At 40.8% G+C, this 27,984-nt stretch overlaps 1 protein-coding gene across 1 annotated transcript in view; it reads left to right on the top strand.

Moving 5' to 3' along the window:
• Positions 1 to 27,984, top strand: part of Fmn2 (formin 2) — a 312,905-nt gene that overhangs the window by 22,874 nt on the left and 262,047 nt on the right. Inside the window, exon 4 of the mRNA XM_033761961.1 lies at positions 5,771 to 5,937. Coding sequence (XP_033617852.1) covers positions 5,771 to 5,937 — 167 coding nt within the window. The remainder of the gene's footprint in view (positions 1 to 5,770; positions 5,938 to 27,984) is intronic.

Here is a 27,984-nt window from a genome sequence, read left to right as displayed (position 1 = left end):
AAAGAAAGAAAGAAAGAAACAAGTTAATTTGATGTAATTTCACTTGTTGATTTTTATTATTTTCTGTGCCATCAGAGTCCTTTTCAGGAAGTCTTTGCCTGTATGTATGGCTTCAAGTGTTTCCCCTATGTTTTCTTCTATCAGTTTTAAAAGCTTCAGGTCTTAGACTTAGGTCTTTGATCCATTTTGAATTGATTTTTGTACAGAATGAAAGATAAAAATCTAATTTCAGTCTTCTACATACGAATATCCAGTTTTCTCACATCATTTGTTGAAGAGGCTACCTTTTCTCTAGTGTATATTGGTGGTCTCTTGTCAAGAATCAGATGGCTGTAGTTGCATGCTTTCTTTCTGTGTCCTCTATTCTATTCCACTGGTCTACACATGGATTTTTGTGCCACTGCCATACTGTTTTTGTTACTATGGCTTTGTAGCATAATTTGAAATAAGATATGATCATGTCCCTACCCTTGCTCTTTTTGCTTAGGATTTTTTTGTCTATTCTAGGTCTTTTGTGTGTCCATATGAGTTTTAGGATTTTTAAAAATAGTTCTGTAAAGAATGTCATTGGAATTTTGATGGGGATTGTGTTGAATCTGTAGATCGCTTTTGCTTTTACGGCCATTTTAGCAGTAATTAATTTTGCCATCCATGAATTTGAAAAGTCATTTCATCCTTTAGTGTATTCTTCAGTATTCTATAATTTTCAATGTGGAGACATTTCACCTCTTTGTTTAGCTTTATAACTCAGTTTTTGTTTGTTTGTTTGTTTTGTTTTGGTACCAGGAATTGAAATCAGGACCTTGTACTTGTGGGGCAGGCAGTGGAATCACTGAGCTAAATCCCCAGCCCTCTCAGTATTTTGGGGGGAATGGCCTTGTTTTCCTCATTTCTCAGCTAGTTCATTATTGATATATAGCAACATTATTGATTTATTTAGTGTTGATTTTATATCCTGAAAAATTATTTGTTATTGTACATTTAGTGGCACTTGTGCATACACTTTTAGTTAAGATAGTCACAAAATCATATCCAATTTGAAGGACAGGAGTATTTATACAATGGTGGGATTATAGTCAAGAATATGGAAAGAATTGAGAGAATAAGCCATAGAATGAGCCAGGAAACATGGAATTGTTGGGTTGACAATCCAGTAAAGGAAACTAGAGTGAAAACAGTTAGCAAGGTAGAAAAAATAGAAAGGAGTATCATGAAGATGAGAAAGTGTTTTAAGGAGTAGGAGACTGTAACAGTGAAATTTTTACTAGTGATTAAGAAATCGAGTAAGGTGAAGACAGAAATACCATTGGTTCCAAGTTGCTTACTAGTCTCTGTTGAATGATATGGATGGAAGTCAAGTTAGAATGAGCTGAGCCAGGAGTGAGTGGGTGAAGCTAACAAGAGTACATCATCTCAGCTGGTAGTTTTGATGTGAAGGAGTGAGGAGCCATGTAGGCCTAAGAAAAATTATTTTTTCAGTATTAGGGACTGAACACAGGGCTTCACACATACCAGGCAAGTGCTCTACCACTGAACTACATCTCCAGACTGAGATAGATTTTAAAGCACGTTTGTGTGATACTGGGAATATTTATAAAAGGGGAGGTGTTCCTGGTCCAGGAGCGAGAGTATGTAGCTAAAGAAGCGAATTTCTGAGCATGCCACAGAGAATTCCATTAGAAAGACAAGGGTAAAACTTGCGTTGTTTGTTTTAGGACACATTTACACTGCAAGGAAGGCAAGAGGGTGGATGCAAGTACTTACAGTTTGTCTCAGATTCTTCTGTTTTTCTCAGTAAATTAGAGAAGATCATCGTCTTACCATGGAAAGGGGTGGACTGGCAGAATGTATACAACGAGTTTGTTGGAGAACGTATAGTACTTGTACTACTGGAGAGTGGAGGCTTAGATACGAATGCAGGGCAGTTCTGTGTTTAATGGCGGTACTGAGAACAGGTGATGTGTGAATCTTCTACTGTGTTCACTTGATCGGGTGCAGGCAAAGAAAAGGGAGCTGTGTAGCCCGAAACGAGTTGCGGTTTTGTGAGGCAAGTGTGATGGAGGAAGAGGGGAAGGAGGGAGCTGAAGTGATGGCAGGATTTAATTATAGCGGTGGAGTGTGGGACTTAAGCTGGTAAGGAAGGAAGTGAAGACGGGATGTAGGGGTGATACATCACGTGACAGTAATAGCGACAATTAGTTCAAGGTCAGCCACAGTAGAGATGAAGGGCTTGAGGTCTGTGTGGGGGAAGGAGCTTTAGAAGGGGTTCAGAGTAAGAGCTTAAAGGATAGACGGTAGTAGTTAAGGGTTAGATATTTCATCCAGACATTTGTACTTATGTTGATTCATTGACATTTAACAAAATATAAGCGATCATCCCCTTTGCCAGCACTGCTTGAGTTCTTGGGCAAAAGATGATAAACAGCAAAGTCTGCTGAGGTGGAGTTTATATTCTACCAAGAGACAGACCACAGTGTTACCTAAATTGAAGGGCTGAGCTCTCTGAGGAGGAGTAGGTGAATAAGGTGAAAAAAGATCGACAAGATATGGTGTTTTAGAAAGAGCAGTCAGGAAGTTCTCTCAGTGGGAGTGAGAAATGAGCAGAGGCCTCCGAGAGATGGGTGAGTCATTGAAGTGTATGGGGGAAGATAGTTCTGGTGCCAGAGCTTGGTAGAGAAGAGTGAGCTCTGTTTGGCCGAGGAAGAGGGGAAGCCCGTGAGCAAGTGCAGAGAGACAGAGAGTGGAGAAGGGTTTGCTTTTACCCTGAGGGTGATTGCAAGCCACTGGGGGAGGGGCTGGAGTAAATTTTGGAATTCGCCTCCTGGAGGTGGTGGAGCCCCTGATGGTGTCTGCGTGACATGGGAATGGGGTGGTGCTGGAGGAAATGCTGGCTGGAGATAGGGAACCAAGATTTCAGATGAAGTTTCTGCCTCAGCGTTGGATCTCATGGTATCAAAACCAGTGATCATGCTAGAGAGGCAGGAGGAAGGTAGGACAATGAGTCAAGAGTTGAAGGGTGAAGTAGTCAGTGAACAGCAGGGATGAGGAGGGAATGAAAAGAATCTGTAGATGGCAGAAAGGAAGAGGGATAGGTAGCAGGTGACTCATCAGTGGCAGGAGTTTTCAAAGGAGCCCATGGTTTTGAAGGAGAATAATCATCTGGAAGTGTTCTTGGGGATCAAAGAAGTTTCCCACCCACTTTCTGTCCCTTAAATATGCAGGTTTTAAATAAAATGCCTTTATCTGAGAGGACTGTAGGACCAGGAAGTCCTCACTGGGCAGCCAGGTTACTATTAATGCAAGGTGGTGACATTCCCTTTAGGAAGAGGTGAGAGCTGGCTTCTCAACCAGGGAATCTTTGCTTTCTGGGTGACATTGGCTGGAGACACTTTTGGCTGTTAGAACTGGGAGTTGGGTGATTGCACTGCTGGCATTGTGGTGGTGACTGGGGATGCTGCTGAGTGTACAGGCGGACCCCTCTCGCACAGCACAGAACTAGCAGGGTCAGTACTGTCAGTAGTGTTATGCCAGGGAAACCCTAGCCAGGGTTAGCCAACAGATTTAGAGTTATTTTCTCACTCAAGAACTGGAATTCCAGCGGGTCATAGTTCTCTCTTCCACATTATTCCGTGACCTTTGGTAATTTCTTTTGCGAAATGTGTACATACACATTCACTCTGTCACATTTACTCCACAGGTATAGCGGACCTTCTTTCCTTTACTGTTTTGTTACACAGTGTGTGAATTATAGGCAAGAAGTACAGTAGTATTAGGGCTGTTTTCTGTCCTTTGGTAATATAATTAATCACTTGAGAATAAGGGGTGTGGTTTCCTGGATATTTAGTTCCAGTTAAGTATTGTACAGGTAAACTTCAGTTCTGTTGGGGAAAAATCTTCTACTGCCTCTCAAAACATGTTTTTGAAGACCAAAGAGTATTCTCTAATGACCTAAAGAAATGGAGAAAATAAAGGGTTCTCTTTTGTTCTACTTTGTTGTTCCAATTTTTGTTTTTGTTCTTGTGCCAGGGATTGGAGCTAGGGTCTCCTGCATGCTAAGAATGTGCTTTTCCACTGAGCTACATCCCCGGCCCTCATTACACATATGAAAGGCAGATTTTTAGATTAGCTTTGTTTTACTGGCAGAATTAGGGAGAGACAGGAAAATTGCATGACTACTGTCATGATTAGTGTGTTGACAAAATTATGCATTTATTATGCTTTAAGATTTAGCTGTTGTCACCAAAGTATAGATCTGGGCCTGGTTTTGTACAGGACGGAGCAAAGAATGACTTCTATGTACTCAGAGGTATTTTAAAGCAAAATGAAACCCAAGAATATGCAGTGGCAACCTTATGTGGCTCACAAAACCAAAAATATTTACTTTTGGCCCTTTACAGAAATAATTTCTTTTTTAATATACCAGGGATCAAACTTGGGACCTTGTGCTTGCAAGACAGGTGGCAGAACCAGTGAGCTAAATCCCCAGCCTGGCCCTTTGCAGAAAAAAATGTGATGATGTTGTCTGAAATTTCATTTCCAGTTCTGACCATGTTGTGAAAGAATCTGTGTCATAGAATGGTAACATGTTAATTCAGAAATCCCACAAATGTTTATCAATGCTTTTTCTGTGCAGTTGGCCAGGTGTGCAGGATATTTGTTGCCTTTTGGTCCCAGCTGCTTGGGAGGCTGAGGTATCGGTAAGAGGTTCATTTCAACTTAGGAACTGGAGAACAACCTGGACAACATAGTAAGAATCCCATCTCCAAAAACATTATTACAGAAAGGGTAAAGGGTTCCCAGAGAGTATGACAGGAAATCATTGAAAGTTTTTCCATGTGAGTGATCGTGACCTCAAGTTGAATCCCAGTTAGATGGGGGAGCATCAGGTAAGCACTTAGGAACAGCTGAACATTTTTCTGTTTTCTCTCATAGTTCATACATACTGAAAAAGTTCCACTAATGAAGGAAGGTAAGAGAACCGGGAATGTCAGAAATACGTGAGGGAGCCCATGGTTCTCACCTCTGGCAAGAGTCAGTGGTGACCAGTAAGGTGCTGGTGCCCAGGGTTCCGGTGACTCTGTTCTTCTAGATGATTCTAAGGCACAGCCAAGATTGAGAACCCTGGGCTAAGGAGACCCAGGTCTGCTAGGGTCTTCAGCCAGTGTCTTCTCATTGTACTTCCCTTTTCATGTCTCTTTTATTGAAATAATAAAGTCTCAGGGTTCTGAGGAGCATCTGAAAATTCGTTGAATTTCTGGCTTTCTCTCCCTTCGGGGTGACGGAGTCGCTGGCCAACTCTCTGCCCTTTTCAGGGATTGCTGCCTTTGCCTGTGCACCCGTCACATTCTGTCTTTCTCTTCTGCCAAGCCCAAAAGAGTGACTGTGAATGTCAGTCACTGACATTTCTAGGCCGGAATGGTGGCACATTGGGTTACTGTTGTCTTAGAGAACCTTCTGCGGGCTAAACAAAAAGAAAGGAGAATTGCTACCTCATTAGGTGGAGGTGTTTCAGCTGGTAACCTGGCCCATTCTCTTGGGAGACTGGAGGTATTTTGGGGCAGCTGCAATAGCAAATACCTGCCACCCTTTCCTAGGAGGTATCTGAGCCTCAGACTGCAGTTTTCCCTGGTTGGAGAGGCCCCTTTCCGTAGGGGTCGGTAGCCTTGCAAATGGGAGTTGCTCATTGCCCTGTTTACCCTCCGCTGCCTGGAGAGTTTGGAGCCAGGTGAGCCACCAGTTCTCCCGCCTAATGACTGTGTTTCCTGTGCAGGGCGAACTCTGTTGGAGAAACTGTTCAGCCAGCAAGAGAACGGGCCTCCAGAAGAAGCAGAGAAATTTTGCTCCCGGATCCTTGCCATGGGTCTTCTGCTTCCTTTTAGTGACTGCTTCAGGGAGCCCTGCAGTCAGAGCGTTCAGTCAAGCTCTGCTCCATTTGATGTAAGTAGGAAAACCCACTGCTGTCTGCGAGGGAGATTGCAGCGACCGTAGCCATGGGGACGTGCGCCTGCCTGGTTACCCTATAACTTCCAAACAACACGTGACGCAGACCTTTCCCCCTGGGCCACTCGGTGGCTCAGGAAATCTGCTTCTGTGTTCTTTTTGACTACACTATCACATATTGCCAAACATCTTTTATGTAACCGATGTCTGCTCGGCTCTTTTCTAGCCTGGTCTAATCAGCTATGAATTTAAGATTAAATTTTAAAAACGAGTTTTTCATGATGCTAAGGGTAAAACCCAGGACTAGGGTAAGCGCTTTGCCCGCTGCATCCCCAGCCCATCAGTGGCTCTAAGTCCGTGTTTCTGACTTTGCTCCTCGTAGGCATTCCTTTGCAAGTAACTCCGCAGGGCAAAATGCTGTCCCCATGGGTCGTGGTTTCCATGGACCCTAAAGCGCAGTGCGTTCCCAGCTCATTTCTGTACTAAACTGCTGTGGTGCAGCGTCGTCTGCTTTCTTCCTCAATTCCCATTCACCAAGAGTTGACACTGAGGCCCAGTAAGTGAAAAGGCATGTTTATTATTTATAATGAGTATGAGTTCAGCTGGATTACCATGTTCAAGCCAGAGTATCTCTGATCTTTCTCAGGTACGTGTGTGTGACAGGGGTTGTGATGAGTATGCATCTGAAACCAGACATGCAAGGATCCTTGTAGGTAAATTTCTCTTACGAAAAGTGAAGATCTGGTTGGTTCCCTGATGCTGATCCCAGAATGTGAGAATTGAGAGCAGCCCAATTCCATGTTTGGTTGTTGTTAACTGCGCCTCTTCTCTTATCAGCCTCCTTCAACGTATGTGTTGTGGTTCAGACAGTGAACTAATGAAGTTTTAAGAGACAGCAAAAATGGACAGAGGCTGAGGTCAAAATGTGGTAGTAAATAATAAACTGTAGCTGAGCAAGACAGCACACACCCCTGTAATCCCAGCTACTTGGGAGGCTGAGGCAGGAGGATTACAAGTTCAGGCACAACCTGGGCAATTTATAGACATTCTGTTCCAAAATAAAAACCACAAAGGTGGTGAGGGGGACCTAGGGATGCAGCTTTTGCAGTGCACAAGCCCTGGGCTTAATTCCCAGTACTGTTACAAAAAAGTTCTGTATTTCCCTGCTTTTCTTTTTCCTCTTCCATACCCATGGTCTCCCTCAGTCTCCCTTCAGGATGCACAGAATAAATCTTAAAATATCCTGAGAACTTCTTGATCCTTTCCATCTGAAGCAAAGTTCTCTGGGTTATGCTGTTGCTTATGAACTTTCCTTATTAGTTTTTTTAAATTTAAATTTGTTCCTAAGGTAATTTAAAAAATCAGTGCTAGGTAGATCTTTTCTTTCTATAGGAAGAATTGTATAATTTTAATTCTTTCCTGCTTCCTCCTCTATAAAAGATCTGTGATGTTGTAGATGCAGACCCTGAGGATTATGGTACATTAAGTGGTATCAGGCTGTGTTTTAGAAAATATATCAAACACATTGGAATTATAAATATGGTACAGAAAAAGGGAATTACTAGCTATGAATAGCACTTAATTTTTAATTAAAGCCATTTCTAAATTAACTTCAGTTTTCTCCAGTAAAGCCCAGAGTAAACAATCCTGTTAGTCAACAGATATGGAACTGGGATAAGCTGAAAGGAATATAACCTCATTTCCTTCTCTCTTTTATTTTTTATTTATTTTTTGGTGCCGGGGATTGAACTTGGGACCTTGCGTTTATGAGGCAGGCAGTCCTCTCTTTTAAACTGTTTATTGCTTTTAAATTGCTGCACTTTTGAGGATGAACCCAGGGCCTCACACATACTGGGAAAGTTCTTTGCCACTGAGCTACATCCCTAGTCCTTCTCTCTATTTTTAAAAATTCAGCTAACCTCCTCTACCTCACCTCTCTCCATTCTTACGTCCTCAGCCATGTTATTTTGGAGGGCAGCTGGGTGTGGCATAAAGATCGAAAAGCAAACCCACAAAAAATTAAATCCTTCCGTTCTGTAGGCAGAACTTCCCTTGAAATTCGGGAACTTCTGTCTCTCTCCCAGGATGGTGTGATTGTGTTTTCTTACTGTATCTGTCAGCTCTGCACTAAGACTCTACTCACCCACACCAAACTGAACACAAAACAAAGAAGACATTGAAGCTGCTCTCAGGAGCAGCATTGCTCCGTAGACTTACACAGCAGCTCAGTTACCAAACCATGTACTTATTGGGTATATGATCAAGGGTGTACTTTAAAATCCAGAGAAAAAATGGTTCAGGCCTGGCCTTTGGAGACTGAGGCATCCAAATGTGATGGGGAAGAAAATGCTTTTCCCTGGGGAAAGATGTTGCTGATAATTAGCCTCTCTGCTGATTTCCAGAAAAGAGCTATTGGGAGCATTTCTAACCAATAATTCTCTTGACAACAGTTGCCCTTCAAGGCATAATACTCTGTAGGAATAAGCTCATGATTGGCGATCTTCCCACCCCTTGACTTTGTAACTTCGTTCCCTTCCTTAACAGAATCTGACCCCTCTTCCATCGTCATATACACATGTAATTTAAGGCAAAAAATTGTTGATTGGGATCTTGCTGATACAGCTTGTGAATCGGACTACTTCAGTTAACCCTTCTGATTTTAGTCTCATGTTATTTTTTACATTCTTAGGTCTATGGCCTATCATTTTGCTTTACAGAATGCTGTGGAAAATATGACAATACTTTGAATTTTCTCTCATATGCTAACTTAAGGATTTAAGAGATTTAAAAGACATAAATAGCTCTGAGTGACTGTGTTAATTTATTTACACATGTTTCCCATATACATTCTACATGCCAGGTGTCAAGTTTTCACTGTAAAATAATTCAAGAAAAAGGGGAGGCTTTTTGAAGAAAAGGAAAGAAAAGAAAAAGAGTTGGCAAACTAGGAATAGGCAGCCTTTGGCACAAACTGAAGTGTATTCTGAAGGAATAAGGGTGGGGTGTGTGGCTGGCTTGTATAGAAAAAAGGCTTGTCCAGATTTTCGCTTATGCAAATGATGGATCAAGCTTACACAGTTCTGATTGGCCAGCTTTATGCAAATACAGCAATAGTCCTGATTGGTTGAAATTTACATATAACTGGACTGTGAGTAGTAATTCATTGGTCAGATTGAGGTGGCAAAATGAGCCTTATTGGAGTAGATTGTTTATCTTGGGTTGTTGGAGCAGAAGGGTGCCCCAGACAAGGGCTGCAAAGCTAGGTGTGTTTTTCTGGGAACATTCCATCAAATAAGGGCCCCATTTGGAATTTTAGGCCCACATGGGACCCTTTTTGGAGAGAGAACCTTGCTGAAATTCAGATAGGTAATAGTTTAGCTTCTGAAACATGTTAGGCCTGTGAAATAAAATTCTTGTTCTTCTGAAATGTATATCTTACTGGGGGAACACCCAAATTAATTTCTATCACATTCTCACAAGCAATATGGAGGAAATAAACCTGAATAATGTGCTGGAGGGAATGGCTGGCATAGGATAAATGCGGAGGGAACTTCTCTGGGGACCCATGAGGCCACTTTCAAGGAGAGGTCATTCCAGGCAGCACCAGAGGCCAGTTCAGGGGGCATAGTGAGGCCCAGTGGGAGGCTGGATAGCTGCATGCAGCCTGCTGAGCTGCGGATAGAAAGGAAAGGTTCAGGAGCCAGAATGGTAGTGTTTTGAAACCATGAAATGAATATGCATTTTTAAAAATTTTAACAAAGTGTGAGCTTTTGTGAAGTTTTGTGTAGGGAAAGAATGTAGTTGCTTTATGTGTTGCAGAGATCACAACCTCCAGTCTTTAGATAATAAGAGCGTAGGGACAGAGGTAGAAATAGTACTATAAGGCGGGCTGTCATACTTGCTGAGTTGTTGAGAGGGAGGTGGTGGCAGCAGCTGGGGTGGGATGTGGGTTAGGGAGATGGAGTCACTGGTTTGTGGTGGATTCTGGAGGTGAGACTGCTGGGTCTTTTGGTGGGGACCAGGAAAAAAAGGAAATCAGGGATAGCTTGGCTTTTGAAGTAGCTGGGTAGATGAAAGATGGTGACATTTACTGAGATGGAGAAGATAGGTGCATTCTGAGGAGGAAAGTGTGAGGACAAAACTGGTATTTATTATGCACTTTTCTTGAGGAAAATTCTATTGCTTCAGAAAACACTATTGGATTATTCCCTGACAAACATGAGTTTTCTTTCGGCCGAGTAGAATGATGCTGACTTTATTAGCTGATCACAGTGAAGGCCATCATGCGTGAGATGATTTTAGCTAACAGAAAGACTAGTGTTGGCTTCTATAAAACTAAAATAAATTTTGAGTTCCTCGACAGGCCTAATCATTTTCTTTCCTTTTTGGAATTGGGGGTTGAGGCCAGAACTTCCCATGTGCTGAGCAAGTGTGCTCCATGACGGAGTTACTTTCCCAGCCCTTTTTATTTTGTTTCTTGAGACAGGGTCTCACGAATTTGCCCCGGCTGACCTCTCACTTGCACCTGTCCTGCCTCCACCTGGTAAGCAGTTAGAATTACAGGTGTGTACCTCCACGCCCTATTTAAGGGCCAATAACTATTCTAGTGTCTCATTCCGCTTTTGTTACTATCTGGGGGCCTAGAAGTTGTCAACTTCTTATTGCCTATGAGTGTTTTCCTTTAGCTTTTTTTTTTTTCAGTTTTGTGTCTCAAATAGAATTCTCAAGTAGAACTGTGCCAAAGCTAGCGAGGAACACACACACACACACACACACACACACACACACACACACAGAGCTATTATTTGCTGCTTAGTAAGTTATGTTGTTGAGTTGTATGTGTGTGTGGTTGGAGAACTTTTTTTTTTTCTTTTGGAACTTGTTCTGGTTATCTCTTATCATGCTTGACATTTTTACTGCACTTTCAAAATCTCTAAACATAGTAAAAGATTTGTAATTATCACGTTCCTTGTCATTTGAAGTTTCAGGCCATTGTGATGTGGCCTGTAGAGAAGCATGCTGGTCTTCAGCCAGCTACCAGCCATGGGCCCAAGCTCATTTCCTCTTAGGTATCAATGGATCTCATATTGCAAGAACAAGGCCCATGTACGGCCCCCTTAACACTGTTTTTCCTGCCTGTATAGTGAGATCACTTTTTGTGGGTCATATTCACCAGCAGCTGTTTTCAAACCAACCACACTATCTTACATAATTGTTGATTACCCACGAACAAGCCTTTCTAGGATTTCTTTATTGCTAACTACGTTGGATATCATACTGTCTGTTTATATCATATAAAACCAGGCAAGTTTATTTGGCCGCAGGATTTTTATAAGAGGATATGTTTATAGCTACTTAATTTTTTGTGAACAGATCATAAATGCCTGTCTGGTAGGATATTTTTAGGTGCATATTTTTGAATTCTGGACTCCTCTGAGTTGGGCAGAGCTGCTGATTTTGCTAAATGCGGTGAGTCCCAGTGGTCAAGAGCTCTTTGTTGTGTATGTAGACAGCCAAACGTTTGGATGAATGCGTGAATCAGGCTACAATTAAGATGAGGAAGACACGAAACTTCAGTCCCCAAAGCCATAAAAAAAAACTATACCTTGAACTTGCTGAAAGATATCATTAGAAAAACCAACAGCAGCCATTATTAGAAAACTAATGGCCAGAATGAAAACCCCTTTTTCCCAACAGAGAAGAATGCTTAGATGCCATTTATTCATTTTGATGCCAAAAATCTTTTCCTGAGAAGCAGTGAACTCTGTGACACTTCTTTCAGCTCTGAGAGAATATGTATACACACATATACATATGTATGTAGTATCTGTGGAGCATTGGTTCTAGGATTGCCCCATAGCTGTTAAATCAAGGTCCTTATATAAAATGGCACAGTGTGTACATTTAACCTATGCACATCCTCCTGTACACTTAAAATCATCTCTAGATTACTACATATTTGTAATATTACATCATGTATACCTAAGACAATGTAAATCTTATGTAAATAGTTGTTATACTGAGATGTTTAAGGCATTGTGACCCAAAATGGGTTGTTCATGTTTAGTACAGATGCAAGTTTTTGTTTTGAATATTTTTAACCTAAGGTTTGTTGACTCTACAATGAATGCTGAACCTATGGGCTCAGAGGACTGATTGTGTCTTTGTGTGTGTGTGTGTGTGTGTGTGTGTGTACATTTTGCTGTATTTTAATTTCTGAAACAATTTTGTGTGCAATAATAACTTCTGGAAAGTTTTTATTTTAAGTACGAGATAAAATGGTAATTTTCAGACCAGCTTCAAAAAATTTTTTGATTGACATTTCTTTTCCTTGTAGATGACTCTCTAATCTCAACCTAGGGAGTCACTAGTACAACGTCAAATTTTATCATAATTTATTTTTTAGCCCTGTATTATGATTACATGTATTCCATTAGCCGGGGAATCAGGCTTCAAAAATCTTTAATAATGAAGTCAGAAAATAGATTGAAACTGAAATCTCTTCCTCAGTTTGATTAATTTTATTTTATGCTTTCATTTGAAAGAATTCAAAGAGTTCCAAATTTCTATATTCAGATAGTTAAAGGGCAGAGAGGCTAAATGACGAGCAGCAGCCCTGCTCCCACCTTATACCCTCACCCCATGCTCTTGTCTAGCTGGGCTTTCTTGGGACGTTTTATCTTTGCTGGTAACCAACCTTGCCTTCTGACTGTCACAGGTGAGGGTTTAGCTCATGTTTACCCCTTTCCTATCCCTGTCTGTTCTTCCCAGTATAGTTAATATTGCTATTGCTAAATTTTTGTTTCGTCGAGACAGAGTGTATCTTTTCCAGCCTAGTCTCAAACTCCTGAGCTCAAGTGATCCTCCTGCTTCAAACTCACTGCCTCCCGAGTAGCTGTTTCTAGTTTCTCTTTCATAATTCTTTGAGCTTTAAATAAATGTGCTTTTCATATTTTGCTGTTGTCCCATCAACTTTGGATACTATTTCTTGCCAGGCCATTTACTTTAGAAGAGTAGGCTCTTTGGCCTCTGCCTTTGCCTGCAGAGACTGAGCCCACTCCTACTTCGTAGCTTCTGCCAGGTACACTTTTATCTGCAGGATTTTCTTTTATTTTCATTTGGTCCTGGAGTTTGAGCCCAGGGCCTCGTGCATGCTGAGCCTGGCTCTACCAGTGAGTCACATCCCTGGCCTGACAGTATATTCTTAAAGCATATTAGTGTTTTTTCTACAGCTGTATTCTAAAAGTTGGAGAATGTATGGACTCCATATAAATATAGCGTTACAGAGGCAGATGGTGTGCTATGAATTCATTGCCTTCTCAGTATCTCAGAATCTCAATATCACAGGCCCCATGCAACTAAAAAGGGGGGGCACCATCAGGTCCAATCGGAATGTATTCTCTTTTTTTTTGTTGTTGTTTGTTTTTTTGAGTCAGGGTTTCTTTAATTGATTAGGCTGTTGTTGAACTTGTGATTCTCCTGACTCAGCCTCCTGAGTATTTGCTTGGCTGTTTTTTATGTTTTTAATAAACATTTGCTCAAAAGTATTCCATATCTGATTTGCATTTAGTTTGTCCCTTTCTTCTACAAGGAACACCCATCCCGCAGAATAGGGTTTTGGATTGCTTTTTATTTTCTTTTTTAAGACAGGAAACATGTATCTTTTCTCCTATATTTTCAGTATATGTGAGTTTGCAACTCATTTTTACAATTTAATGGAATTCTTTAATTCTTTTTTTTTTTAGCAGTGTTGGCCATCCAGCCAAGGGCCACGCACATACTAGTTGAGCACGGTACCATGGAGCTACTTACTCCCCCAGCTCCTTAACTAAGCTTATTAACTTCTTCTCAATTTAGATCCGTCTGTCTTTTTCAGCTCTTCCTTTCTGTCCTTCCCCTTCCCTGCAGTTACTAGGAACACAGATGAAAAGACTCCATTCTCAAATGGTTTTCGAGAATCAGACATACAAGCAACATTTTTGGAGCCCAGTGGTTGAAATAGGATCCATAGTCAGACTGTCCCAGATTTTCCATTTGTTGTGAACATTTCAGGGCATCATGTCCAAAGCCCCGAGAAAAGAGGGATAATATAGTAGGTTCTGAGTGAGAGGAAGGACTTGCACACGCTGAGGCATGTGGACAGTATTTTGTGTTATTATCACAACAGGTCATAATTATGATTGAGGCCCCAGTGGAGGTGTACACAGTAGGAGGAACAAAGGGGAAGGGTTGACTGAGTCTCCTCAGTAGCTCAGGAGATAATACTTGGGGCAAAACTTGAGGGACACTTAGGAGTTTGCTACATGGAGAAACTATCACAGAGATTTGTACATAAGGCACCACAGAAAGGCATGGTGTTGCATGCCCACATAGTTTAAGTATTTCTGGAGTGTTAATTGGGAGAATGTGGGTGGAAAGGAGGCTAGACACGCACACAAGGAATTTTATGTCACCTTAGTGATGCTTTTGAGTAACTTTAGTAGTTAAACCATAAACAGATTAGCATTTATAAAATACCACTCTGCTGGCAGAGTGGAGAATAGACTGAAAAATGTTAAAATTAGTGTCTTGGTGATCAGGAAAGAGCTTAAATTGAAAGACAGTGTGGGGCTTGGGATTTAGCTCAGTGGTTCCACCACTTACCTTGCAAGTGCAAGGTCCAGAATTTGATCCCTGGTACTAAAAAATAAAAACAAACAAACAAACAAACAAAATGAAAGACAGAGCATTAGGGATGGAAAGAAGCAGATATGAGGGATATTTAGGATTTAGAATTGGTAGGGATTACCATTTGATTGATGTGGGGAAGTAGAGTACATGATTTCTTCGTTTCTGATTTGCATCTTGGATAATCTACTAAGAGTCAGAATGCTCAAAGGAAAAGGTTTTAGGGAAGATGATAATTCTTCTTTGGATATCTAGAATTTGTTTGTTCTTTGGGATATCATAGTGGTAATTGATACAGGGCAAGGGAACTGATATTGCTGGCATAAACCATAAGTTTTATGCTAAAAAGATAAGCAAATCAATAGATTAAGAGAAAGTTAACAGATCTAAAGATTAACGTTTTGGGGACCATGAAGAACAGCTGTAGTGAGAATTTAGAGAACGTATTTCCCCGAGGTTGTAGCCAGAGAGAAGGATATTGATGTTTGGGATTTCAGAGGTGGAAGAATGTTCTATGGATTCCAAAGTCCTTTTGTCATGGAGGGGAATACCTGTTGTCATTAGCACAGAGAAGCTCAGGATGTTGGCAGGGATTCAGTGTACCAGAGAGTTGTGCATGGGTCAGTATTGTGAAGCAGACACACATGACAGTCCTTGATGAGTGTAAAGCTGTACTGATGAGGCCAGTAAATGTCTAAGAAGAGAAGGAGCAGATCATGACACTACTAAATGCTTTGAGTTTAAACTTGAAGAGTTTAGCACAGGGGTGACTTGGGATTTTCTCTAGCTGGTTCTAGAAAGCTAGATTATGAGAACTTGTGTGAGGGGAATAGTCAATCACCCATTATGTTCAGTTGCCACTTGCTTAGATTATCATATTGGCTTCTCCATTACCTTCTTGGGTTTGCCTGTTTTTGGTATCTAGGCCACTTTTCCTCATGTACCCTAGTGGTTCTCTCTTCACAGGAATTTTACATTCAGATGGCATTTGACAATGTTGGAAGATATTTTGGGTTGTCCCAGTGTGGGGAAAGGCACAGCTGGCACCCAGAGGGTAGATACTAGGGATGCTGCCAAGCTTTCTGCAAAGTGCAGGGCACCTCCTCCCCCAACAAAGAATTACCCAGTATGAAATGTCAGAAGTGCGGTGCTAAGAAGCCCTGTGATGTACACAGGATCATATCACTTTTCTGTATAAAAACTCTCATGGTTTTCATGCCAGCATAAAGTCCGTGTTCTTTGGACTTCTGTGGTCTTTCTTTTGCTTTCAACCTTTCCTGCTTCTCTGGCTCATGGTATGTTTCCTTTGCTACTTTTCTGCTATTGTTCTTTCTGATTGTCTTTATTTTCTCTCATCTCTTGGGATCACACATCTTTGGGATCCACTGCTTCTGTTATTTCCCAGTTAAATTCTCTTGTGTCTTTTGGGATGCTGCTCAGAGTTAAATGCCAACCCTCTCAGACACCCTCTTTAACCAGCGGGGTCTGCACTTTCTCTCTCAAATGACCTATCACACATATAATTGAGTGTTTATTCTGTGCTATGCAATTGCAAATTATATTTTGTGTGAAAATTTCCTCTCTTGCAGTGCAATACTGTATCCTTGTGTTTATCTGACAGGTCTCCCCAGAGTGGTAAAGAGTGGATTCCAGTCTCCAACTGGCTTCTAATCCAATTTCCTCTGCTGGAGGTTAGAACATTTACCCAGGACCATAGTAAATATTTTTATGTCTAATAATAAGGAGTACTTCTGTGTTTCTCTTGAAGATTAAATAAGATTAATTTGTAAACATTTAACACAAGGCCTGGCACATAATAAATGCCACATAATTATTAGTGATTGTCTTGGTTACTTTTCTCATTGCTGAGATCAAATATCCAACACACCAAGTTAAAAAAGGAAAGATTTATAGTAGCTCACAATTTGTAGAGGTTTCAGTTCATAATTGGCTCGCTTCAAGGTAGGATGGCATGGCAGAGGGGCATCACAGAGGAGAAACAGTTCATGGTGGGAAGAAGGCAGCAAAGCAGCAGAGTAGTGAAGCAGCAGCAGCAGGCCCACTTTCTTTCCGTCCCTTCCTATCCATCCAGTCTACTTGCCCTTTGGGTGTTGCCACCCACACCCAGAGTGGGCCTTCCCATTGTCCACACCTAGAACTATGGCAAACCCATCTGTGGACTAATTTAGTTACTCCACATGCTGGATCCCAGCATCACACACATGATCTTAACATCTAGATCTAGCTAACTGTGAAAAGCCCCACCTATGACCATATGAGGCTTTGGGGGGAACATCTAGACACAAACCATGATAGTGATCATGTATTTTAATTATTATTGTATCAGTTCTTATCGCAGAGCCTGGCATAACCATTCAACAAAGGTACCTTGAGTTTGTGAAGAATAGGTTGAGTAGGGAAAGCTGTGGTGACTGAGAAGAAGAGGAGCTGGAGAGTCTATTACCTGGATAAATCAAGGGTTACCTATATTTAATTATCTTGAATATACTTTTTTTTTTGTATTATGTTGAGATAGGGTCTTGCCATGTAGTTCAGGCTGTCTTGAACTCACTATGTAGCCCAGGCTGGCTTCAAACTCACAGCAGTCCTTCTGCCTCAGGTTCTTGAGAGCTTGGATTACAGGCATGTGCCACTATGCTTGGCTTCAAGAGGAGAGATGAAAAAAATGTGACAGAATATGGATTTTCTTGGGAATTAATTGTCTTGGGAATTGACTGTATATTGGATCGCTATTTTTTGCTCTCATTGCCATCCTTTCTTATTCCATTTACTGTTCTTGATTTTACTGCTTTAATTACCATCTTATTCCAACCCTCACTGTCACACAGCTTTTTGAATGGAGTGGAGTGGAAATGGGAAGACTAGGAAAAGTTATGGAACATGTTTATGACCATTCCACCATGATTACCTTTTCCTAGTTTTCTTGGTATAAGAATTACACTCAAATATTGGCACCTGACTAACTTACTTAGCTCTCTGTGTATATCTGCAGGGTCTGGCATACTCTGTAGATGATGTGGCATGAAGAAATAAAAGGTGTCACTTTCTATAACTTCTCACCAAATAAACGAGGACATCTTGCTCATCTGAAATTCCTAAGACAGAAAGAGAAATCAGAAAGGCCTGGAAACAGATTTGTTATGCATAGGCAGCATTACTCTTCTTTTTCAGAGATCTCTGCCATGCAGAACAAGTTTGGTATTCTGGGTTAGATACTTCTCATGGGTGAAATTATTGATGAGAACAATCAATGAATATCAACAGAAAGAAATTTGCTTACTATCCTGAGTTTTTTCCAAAAGCCATTTTGCTCCAATTTTATTTTTAGTTATAAAATAGATTTATTTCATAAAGAATATAAGTGGGCATTTATTATAAGATTTCAGTTTGATTACATTCTTCAAAAACTGTATGTCTTGGAAAAATTGTCCTGCATTAGTAACTTTTAAAACTACAGAATTGATTGTTTGGTTTCAAATTATGTACTCTGTGTGTGCAATTAGATAGTTCAGAGTAAAGTAGAAGGCTTCTAGGATATATTAAAAGCTTATTATTTTTCTGGATTATCTTATTTCACAAAGGACTCATTTGTAGCAGTACAATGCCTTACAGAAGGCAGCCTCTATGTCCATCAGTAGGTGAATGGGTAAGGAAAATGGCGTATTTACACACAACAGAGTACTACTCTGCATAAAGAAACATAAAGTCTTTTGTGGGAAAATGGATACACCGAGAGACCATAATGTTAAATGAAGTAAAATCAGACACACCAGCTCAAATATCATATGGTTTCTCTTCTGTCATTAGCCCAAATTATAAAGAGCAAAGTAAAAGACAAGTAATAGGCAGTAGGGAGATAGATCTTTCTCAGATAGGAAGGGGATCAACGGATGGGGAGAGGGAAGGGAAAGGGGGCTGAAAAACAAATTAAGATGTGTTATGTGTGTTTACTAACTCCACACAAGGAGTGCAAACGGGTACTAATAAAACCACTTTTTAAAATATTCACTCAAAAAAAAAAAGCACTCTTGTCACATATGTTTTTATCCCTACAGTCTATTTCCAGGTGGCCCTCAGTGAAAGTTTATGTGACTCATGCCATAGCGATAAGCATCCAAGTTTGTAAATATATGTGTTTAAGCACATATATTTTTAGCATTCTTTGAGATTACTACGTACGCTTATGGGTTATTTTAGTATTCTGACCTGATACGGGCTGCTCTTTGTGTATTTTATTTCAGAAGAGAAAACAGGTGCTTCCCCTTCAACTGTGTACAATTCAGGAGTAGGACTGCAGGGCAGAGAGCAGCTCCAAAGGCAGAACATGTGCTCAGCATGTGCGAGGCCTGTGGTTCAATCCCAGAACAACAGCCAAAGAACTCCTCCGAAAAACTCCCAAAAAGTATTGTTGTAAATGTAGTGATGGTAATTATTGTTTCTTCTCTCACCACAGAGCTTTCTGAACTCAGAGGAAATACTGCTGTTCAATACTGTGGTGGATTTTAAAATGTTTTCCAACTGTAAAGTTCATTGACGTTTAGAAAAGTGGATCTTAAGATACACATTCTGTGGCAGTCACACTTGTTAAGGCAGGGACATACTTTCTTGGTTTTTGCTCATTTGAGAGGATTATGCTGTGTCACATATCTGTTTGCTTTCACAACTGGTACTCTTTATCACTTGTTTGACAAATCATGTTGAGTGACTCAGAATTCATATGATGGACTGTCATAAAAATGGCTGACGCAGCTCAACTTTCCTTATCCTTTGTCCTCTTATTCTTTTCTTATCCTTTCTTCTGGATATGCCCTGCATATGAATTACTTCCTGTTAATATGACTTGATTTCTTGTGGCCCTCAATTCTTTATCAAGAGCCAGGACAAGTATGAAGTTGAGAAGCTGGGACAAAGTGAAGGTGCAGATACCTTGTTCCAAGAAAGCATCACGCCAGTCAGAAGCTTACAGAGCTTTCTTTTACCCTCTCCCAACTTTTCCTGGACTTTGGAAACCTCAAAATGAATTGATTCTCTTTGTATTTTGTAGATCAGGGGTTGTTTTTCTGTAAAGGGCCAGATAGAAACTACTTTAGGCTTTGTAACTTTTTGTAGATTCCGTTAAACTACTCATCCTCCTGTTATAGTGTGAAATCAGCCACAGACAACATGCAATATAAAAAACATGGCTATGTTTCTTAATAGAACTTTTATCTACAAGTCCATTCACCTGGCCAGACTTGGCTTGCAGCCTATAGTTGGCTGAGCCCTGGTTTATACTCTAGAAGGCGAATTTATTCTGTGAGTTTGAGTTTTCTCTCTCTAACCATGTGTGTTCACCAGGTAGTCACACAGTATTTGCTAAAATTGTGAAAAAAGGCATACCTACTTCCTGTTCTCATGTAGCTTACTGTTTAAGAGGATCCCAGGGGAACAAATGCAGTGCAGTGTATTTAATGGGAGGTAGGAGTAAGTGTTGAGGTTGGGAATGGCCAGTGTAGATGGTGTGAAGGGGAAAAAGGTGCCAGCTCATGCCCAGAGCTCTTTCTGCAGGCTTCATGAGGATATTGGATGAAGGTGTGATTTTATCAGAGAGAGCATCCTCTGGAGCACATCTGAGGGGTGTGCTCTGAGTGTGGTTTGAAGGCTTGCACACCAGCGGGGCTGTTGTCATTGGTAACGAAGGACAGTGTGGTAGCTATTGCCCTCAACTATGAAGGAAGTAGGTAGTGGGAGACTGTTTTATTTTAAAAAGTGACATGTGGTTACAATCTACCTCTCATCCTTTTCATTTGATACTGGGAATGGAATCCAGGCACTTTCCATGCTAGACAAGTTACCAAGCTCTAAGCTACACTCCCAGTCCTCCCTTTTTAAAGACTTCAAGATATCCTGAGTGTTGCCCTAGTACAAGGGTCTCACCTTGTCTTTTAAAAACTGCACATCTTAACCTTCTTCAAATATTCTGCAAATAGCAAATTAATCAAATAATATTACTGGTTTTTAGGAACAAAATTTGAGATAAGAAAAGGGCAGATCCTCAGGATACAGTGGACCCTTAACATATGAACTGCATTGGTTCCTCCTGAGGGCTGGTTGGAATTCATGTTGATTGTAAGTCAATACAGCTGAGATCTGGATGTTTACCTGGATACACACTATAGATAATGAGAGACAGATACATCTTCCATTAACCTAATTAACCCAAGTTGTTCATATGTATGTATGTTGTAACTTGAGGGTCCACTGTACTTAGAATAGTTTTATTACTAATGCTAATTTTAAACTCTAGATAGAGCCAGAACCCCCCGCAGGGCTTGTTAAAATAGGAGTTACTGGGCTCTGCCTTCAGAGTCTCAGATTCAGGAGATCGGGGGTGAGCCTTGAACATTTACATAGCTAACAAGCTCCCAGGTGATGCTGTCGTCTGGGGACCTCACTCTGAGAAACATTGCTTTAGAAAGTAGAAATGACAAGCTTTGGAGATTTGATTGGTTTTATAAAAGTGAGGGAGAGAGCAGCGACAAGGAGGATATTCTCAGTTTCTGATGAGCAGTAAGGTACAGAGTGGTTGTATTTACTGTGTATAAATGAAGAAGGAAAGGGATGGAATATAGTTCAGTGTTACAGTACTTGCCTAGCCTAGGTGAGGCTTTTGGTTTGATCCCTAGCTCTGCAGATACAAAACCAGAAAACATAGGAAAAGGAACAGAACATGCAGAATGTGAAGACGGTTCAGTTTAGGCGCTACTGAATTTGAGGCTATGCAGTTAAATATGTGCAAAAAGCAATTGGTTATTTGTGTCTAGGGGTCAGGAGAGAGAGCCTCAGAAAGGGAGAGAGAGGAGGAGGCATATTCAGTGTGTTGATGATACCTGGAGCTGTTATGCCCTGGAAGTGCCCATGGAGCCGTGGAGTGAGAAGGGTCTGGTGTGAAGGTCAACAACTGTATAGTGTGCAGAAAGGAAAAAGCTGCAAGGAGACCAATAGGGGCAGGCAAAGTTTGGAAAAAAGAGGGGCATATTAAATGTTGCCAAAAGATCAAGTAAGATTAAAACTGAAAAGCAGTCACTGAATTTGCCAAAAGCTGCTGTTAATATCCTTACAGAGAGCAGTTTTAGTGGAGTGCTGCTGGGACTTCCACAGGCTGAGCAGGAGTACAGTATGGTGAGATGGAAGGAGGCGTCGCTGAAGGGATGTGATTACTTCAGGAGCTTTTCTGTGTGTGTGTGTGCGTGTGTATAAGAAAATTGGGGTTTTATGAGTGGGAGAGAAGAAAGGACCCCCATAGCATAGTAGTGTTTACAGCATGTTTAAATGCAGAAGAGAGGGATCCAGTGGATCCAATAGAGGGGAATGTTGGAGACTTAGGAGAGAAAAGGTAATTGATAACACAGGTGTGGAGATTAGGGCAGCTGGCACCTTGATTGGCTTTGGGATCTGCTCAGGTGATTGGCGGAGCATACTTCTGGGTGTGGCTTCGTGTTTATGTCTGGTCGCTCGCTCCTTCCTCTCTGGCATACTTCCCCTCATCTGCTTCCTGGCCGCCATGAACCAAGCAGCTTTGCTCCTCCAGGCCCTTCCAGCATGATGTCCCTGTCGTACAGCCAAGCGACCTTCTACTGAATCCCTTTAAAATGTGAGCCACATAAAACTTCTCCTCTAAATTGTGAGCGAAGGGCTCTGTGGTGTAGTGAGGGGGAAGCTGATACAGTGGTTTTGAGGAACCAAAGGGCTGGGCTTGGAGGCAGTGGCGGAGGATGGGCCTGGGATGGGAATAAGAACATTTGTGTGTGTAAGTATAGGCAGGAAGCAGCACACATGCGGGTGACCTTTTGAGGTGAAGAATACCATCTGACTGGAGTGTTCTCTGTGAGTAGGTGCCCCCTCCACACAAGACAAAGAGGCATAAATGGGGCCATATGCCTAGAAATTGTGTGGAAAATGTCTTATTTGGACCCCACAAAACTGTAATGAGCACTGAGTAGAATACTTAGGGTTGCTTATGTAAAGCTGGATGAGGTGTGGATAGTGAATTAGTACTGCCTCTTCCTCAGAGTTAGGTGTATACAGCACAGGCAAAGCATTGGACTGGTCTCAAGTTGGCTTTCTCCCGGGTAGATGTGTCTGAGGTTAGTGAGTGGAGGGTATTAGCTTGGGAGTGGTCAGAAACCAATAAGAGTAGGAGTTCAAGGTCAAAAGTGGGGAAGCTAGGATTCTCAAGGTCTACAGGATGGAGAGGCTCAGACAGGATGTCTGTGGGATGAAGTGGTTGAGGGTGTGATCAGGTGAGGAGATCTCTGGTGGAGGTAGTGTGAAGGTGAGATCAAAGTACGGGCTGGTTCATGGACGTGGCATTGTTGTCACACAGTATCTCGATGAAGGATAGACTTAATTTCAGAATCAGTATTAGAAAATATCCTTTAATAACAAATGGACTAATACAGATTGGTAATTCACACAGACTAAATCACACATGGAAGGGACTTTATGAATTGACAAAGACAAAGAAGAAAAAATTACATTTGCCATAACTGTCGTTAGGATATAAATGGTTTTGGAGCTGGGTGTGGTGGCACATGCCTGTATTCCCAGTTACTGAGGGGCAGAGGTCAGAGGATCACAAGTGAAAGGTCGGCTGGATCACTTAGCAAGACCTGGTCTCAAAATAAAATAAAAATAGGGCTGGGGACGTAGCTCTGTAGTAAGGTGCCCTGGGTTCAATCCCTAGTACTGAAAAAGTGGTTCTGCTTTAATCTTACACTTCCCTTAGTAGGAAACTGGGGTAAAGACCCTGGACAAATGCACCACAGTTGCTGGGAGACAGTGTGGTTATGTTCACCTGTGTTTACTCTCTTTTCCTTGCCGCCTGTGTATGAATTATTTGCTAAGCGTGGTTCCCATTCTAGTCTGTGACCAACTGGCAGGGTATTCACACGTCCTTTTCTTGGTAGGTTTATCTTTCTGATGCTGGGATCGAACCCAAGGCCTCACTCATGCTAAGCATGTAGCCTCCAGCTGAACTACATCCCTAGTAGGTACATTCTTTTTGGGTGTTTATAGGATTTTTGAAAATGTAGAACAGCTGATGTACAATAACTTCCAGGTTAAATGCATTGGGAAAAAATCTCCCCCAGTTAGCTGATGTTATTGATTTGTGATGTTCCCAGATTCACACCACCAAACATGCTCTCAGGCTGTGGGAAAGATGATTCTATTTTAACTGTTTCAAGTCATGTGTCTGTACCATGTACACATTTGATTAATTTTTTATTTTTGTGATGGAGTAATACAATATCAAAACCGGAGAATTTAACAGTCCCTTAATTTAGCTTAGTCGTCTTAAATTGACAAATGAGGACCCTCTAGAAAGGCCAAACCAGCTTTCAGAGAGCCAGAATTGCAAACGCCTTTACTCAGGTTAATTCACTTTTCCCGCTATGCCAGGCTGTTTCCCATTTAGAGGAGGAGATTTTCTTCCATTTAAAGCAGATTTTAACTTCCCTCATGTTACTGTTGGCTAATGGTCCTTGTAATTAATTAAATGTAGTTGGATAATGAGTATTTCTTTCGCAAACTAATTAAGTGACTTTTGGATCAGGTGCAGGTACCAAATGGAGACTCCCACACAGTTTTGGAGATCGTGGAACAAGGTGTCCAGGATACTTTTAGCAAAACATGAGAGACTGAAAGAGATCTTAAAGACAAGGCAACCTAGGAGTGGAGGGGAAGCTTAGTGTTACAGGAACAGCCTGAGAGATCTTCATGAAAACAAGGACAGACGACTGTACTTTAAACACTACAGTGAAATGATAACAGTAGCTGGTTTTTGAATATTGCTTCCTGTTAGGTGGGCACTGTCCTTGATTTTTCCCTTTAATGCAAAAGAGGTTCCACCTTTCAGTTCTCAAGAGTAGTAATCGAATTGAGGAGAGATGCTGCCCTCTGACTAAGCTTGATGATGGAATGTTTTTTTCTGGATTGCTCGTCAAGGCTTTGGTCAACTTCTTGTCTGTAACTGAGAAACTGCTCAGCACTGAGGAGAGAGAGAGAGATCACGAGATGGTCTCCAGGTTGTTAAGCAGAGTCTTTGGTAGAATTAATGCTGCTTTTCATTTCTTACAAGAACTTTAATAACTCTTTCATAATTCTTATTTGAAGAAAATAAAAGAAAACATGAGTTGTAACATGTAGATTTTAGACCAGCAAACATAACTGAGTAAAAATCCTATTTTTAAACAAAAGTGTATTGAGCTTCATCTTTTTCAGTATTTATTGTAATCATAGGCGTAGCCCCTGAGGTTTTTCTGCTTCATCTTCCTCTGTTTATTTATCAGAATTTACTATTGCAATACAAAGTATTGTGAAACATTGAAGTTATGGCATATTAAGATTGATAATAAAATAACAGTTTATGTATCTATTTCAGACAACCCTAGAAATATTTTAAAAATTTGTAATAATCTTGTCTTATAGAGTACATGTTTCAGATTATAATATTGTGAAATATACATACAGATACAATTATAGATTTGCATACTTTTATTTGCACTTATATCATAAATACTAAGTATTTCTTTAATTGTACCTTGTGTGTTTGTATAAAATGAGAAACTACTAATCTTACATTATTTCATTTATTTATTGCGTTCAACATTGTTATTTTATTTCAATATTCATTCTTATTTCCTCAGTTTGCTCTGAAGAGAATATTAGGTTGACATTTCTTCTTGGCCTTTCTTAAAGCTTACCAGTATATTAACTGAGGTGCTAAATTTCTCTCAAAAATAGAACAGCCTCATTTTGGAAATTTCTTCTCAATCACCCTCAGGAATTGAATAGCAAATAATCAGCTCTGCCCTCTGCTGGTCACTTCAAGTGACTTCTCAATATTGTTTTCCAATTCACAGGGTTGTTAGAAAACATTTAAAATTTTTATTCTGTAAAATACAGTCAATGGAAAATAGTTGTAGTAGCTTTTATTTTTAATATAAAAAGTAGTTTCATTTAGGTAAATTTTTTAAGTTGTAGAGAAATGGAAGATCTACAGATTGCTGAAGAAAATTTGTGGTTTTCTTTTCCCCAAGTACAGAGGAAAACAGGTATGAGTTATAGTTAATGATACTAAATAGCCTGATGTGTATAAATTCTAATGCTGATGAAGAAGTTTATTTTCCCTTTTCTGATGTGTACTCCATGTTTGATATAACACACTTTTTTTAAGTAAAGTAGTTAAAAATTCTAAAGAATTAACCCTTACTGAAATCTTTTTTCATGCTTAAAGACTTGCACAAAATGGTACAGGAGCATATGTCAAGATACCAAAGGTCACAAACACTGACCGATATGATGGACTGCTGGAAATTGGAGTTCAGCTGTCCATCAATCATAGTCATAGAGAGTAGTGTGGATAGAAACTGGCTGGTCTCTTTTGTACTCCATGCTAAAAGGATTATTAATGAACCATCCATATTCTCCTTAGCTATAAACAAGAAACTGTCTTCAAACATGAGAAAAGGTCTTGCTAATGCGAAGCAGAGGTCACAGGGAAGGCATGTCTTGCTCACAACCTTATTGGATGAGATCTTTAAGGTCATTTAATCATAATTTACCCTATAATCCACGAAAAGAGTTTGGAGGTAGGTGATGAGAATTGGCCTTATTTCTAAACAGTTAACTATGGGGACTCACTGCTTAAGGTCAAACTGATGACTCCTACTGACCATTTTAGTAGCAGTAGTCACCAGTTTTGAGCTCTTACATTACTAGGGATGAAGTGACCTTCTTACAGCACCCCATGCAGATATTGTCATTTTAGAGAGAAGGAGACTGGTCGTAATAATTAGAGAAATGATTCAAATGTAAGTCTTTGTTAAACTCCAAAATGCTGCTTTAAGCACCAGCCTATTATGCAGGAGTCTTTGAGTCTGTTTAGGATAATCATTACAGGCCACGAATACAAATGTGTTAGCATTTCACAAGTATGTGCAAAGGGACAAGCTCCAAGAGGAGCCTTTGCTTTATCCCTGAGACAAAATAACAAGTGGTAGAAGCAACGTTTTGCTAATGTTGGGGGTCTTTAGAACTAATGTTTTCACAGTTTATTTCTTTTATATATATTTGAGCTCAGTGGATCAAAGTACTGCATGTGAAGGCAGACTTAATTTTGTATATTAGGTCTGTCCAGAATGCTATCACATCCCAGCTGTTGACTCTATTCCCTGTCTAAGCACCAATGAGGAATACTAGTCTGTAAGTAGCAGAGCCTACCACAGATCTCGGTCTCACTTCCAGCTTGCTTCCCGTGTTATAAGTGGTTGCTGACAAATTTTCAGGCCGTGTTTTATTTTAGTTTCTCTTTCTGTGAGAAGAGAGCCAACAGGCCTCATCTTTATTATATGTGTTAGTTCTGCTTGGTATGTGTTTTCCTGGAACAGACTGATAAACCTCACCTTCAGCGAACACCTTTGAGAAATGTTAGCTATGGGTGTGAAGTCTGGATTTTGAGGATTGGGGAGGGGGTCTCACAAAATTGTGAATGCAGTTTCTGATTGTGTTTCATTTTGGTTAGGAAAATATTCATCATAGGCATTTCAATATCCCCCACCCCGACCCCAGCTTGCCACTTGCCACTATCTAATTCTAAGGCTTAGTTACGGAAAGGGTGCATCTCCCACCACGCAGAGCTGTGTTCAGCACCAGGGGAAGGGCCGAAGGACTGCCCAATAAGTGCCATGTTTCCCCATAAACCCCCACTAACAATGCTGTTCTTTTCTCTCTTCTCCTTTTGTTCTTTTTTTAAAAAGGGGTTTTTCTACTCTGTGTAGGCTGACCTTGAACTTGCAATCCTCCTGCACTGCACTCGGCTTATCCTGTAAATTTTATATGAATGATTATGTGACCTTTTATTTAATGTAACTTAATTTCTTGTTTCATGGTATTGGACATTGTATCCAGGGCCTCATGTATGCAAAGCATATGCTCTAGTACTGAGCTACATACATCCCTATTTTTATAGCCATTATTTTAGTTTGAGGTTCTTGATAAGTTGCCCAGGCTGGCCTTGGCCTTGTAATCCTCCTGCTTCAGCCTGCTGAGCTGGGATTAAAGGCACGTGGCTCAGAGTCCAGCTAATGGCCAACAGCACTTTTCCTGTTTCTTCTTGTGGGTGGATACCTTTGTGGGCTCTGATGTTTACAGTTTGTACATTGACTTTCCCTCTAGTCCGAATACTCTAGCCTCTTTAATTCCAGTCTCAACCTATGTACTCTTCTCTTGGCCCCTTTGATACTATGAATGCATTTTTAATAATATGGGCCAGTGACTGAATGCTTGAGGCCCTGGGGTGGGTCCCCGGCAGCC

The sequence above is a fragment of the Fukomys damarensis genome, unplaced genomic scaffold (assembly GCF_012274545.1).
Source record: "Fukomys damarensis isolate Sample0158 unplaced genomic scaffold, DMR_v1.0_HiC HiC_scaffold_11, whole genome shotgun sequence".
Taxonomy (NCBI): Eukaryota; Metazoa; Chordata; class Mammalia; order Rodentia; family Bathyergidae; genus Fukomys; species Fukomys damarensis.
The sequence above is the reverse complement of the archived record's forward strand: the minus strand, read 5'-3'. Positions and strand labels throughout refer to the sequence as shown.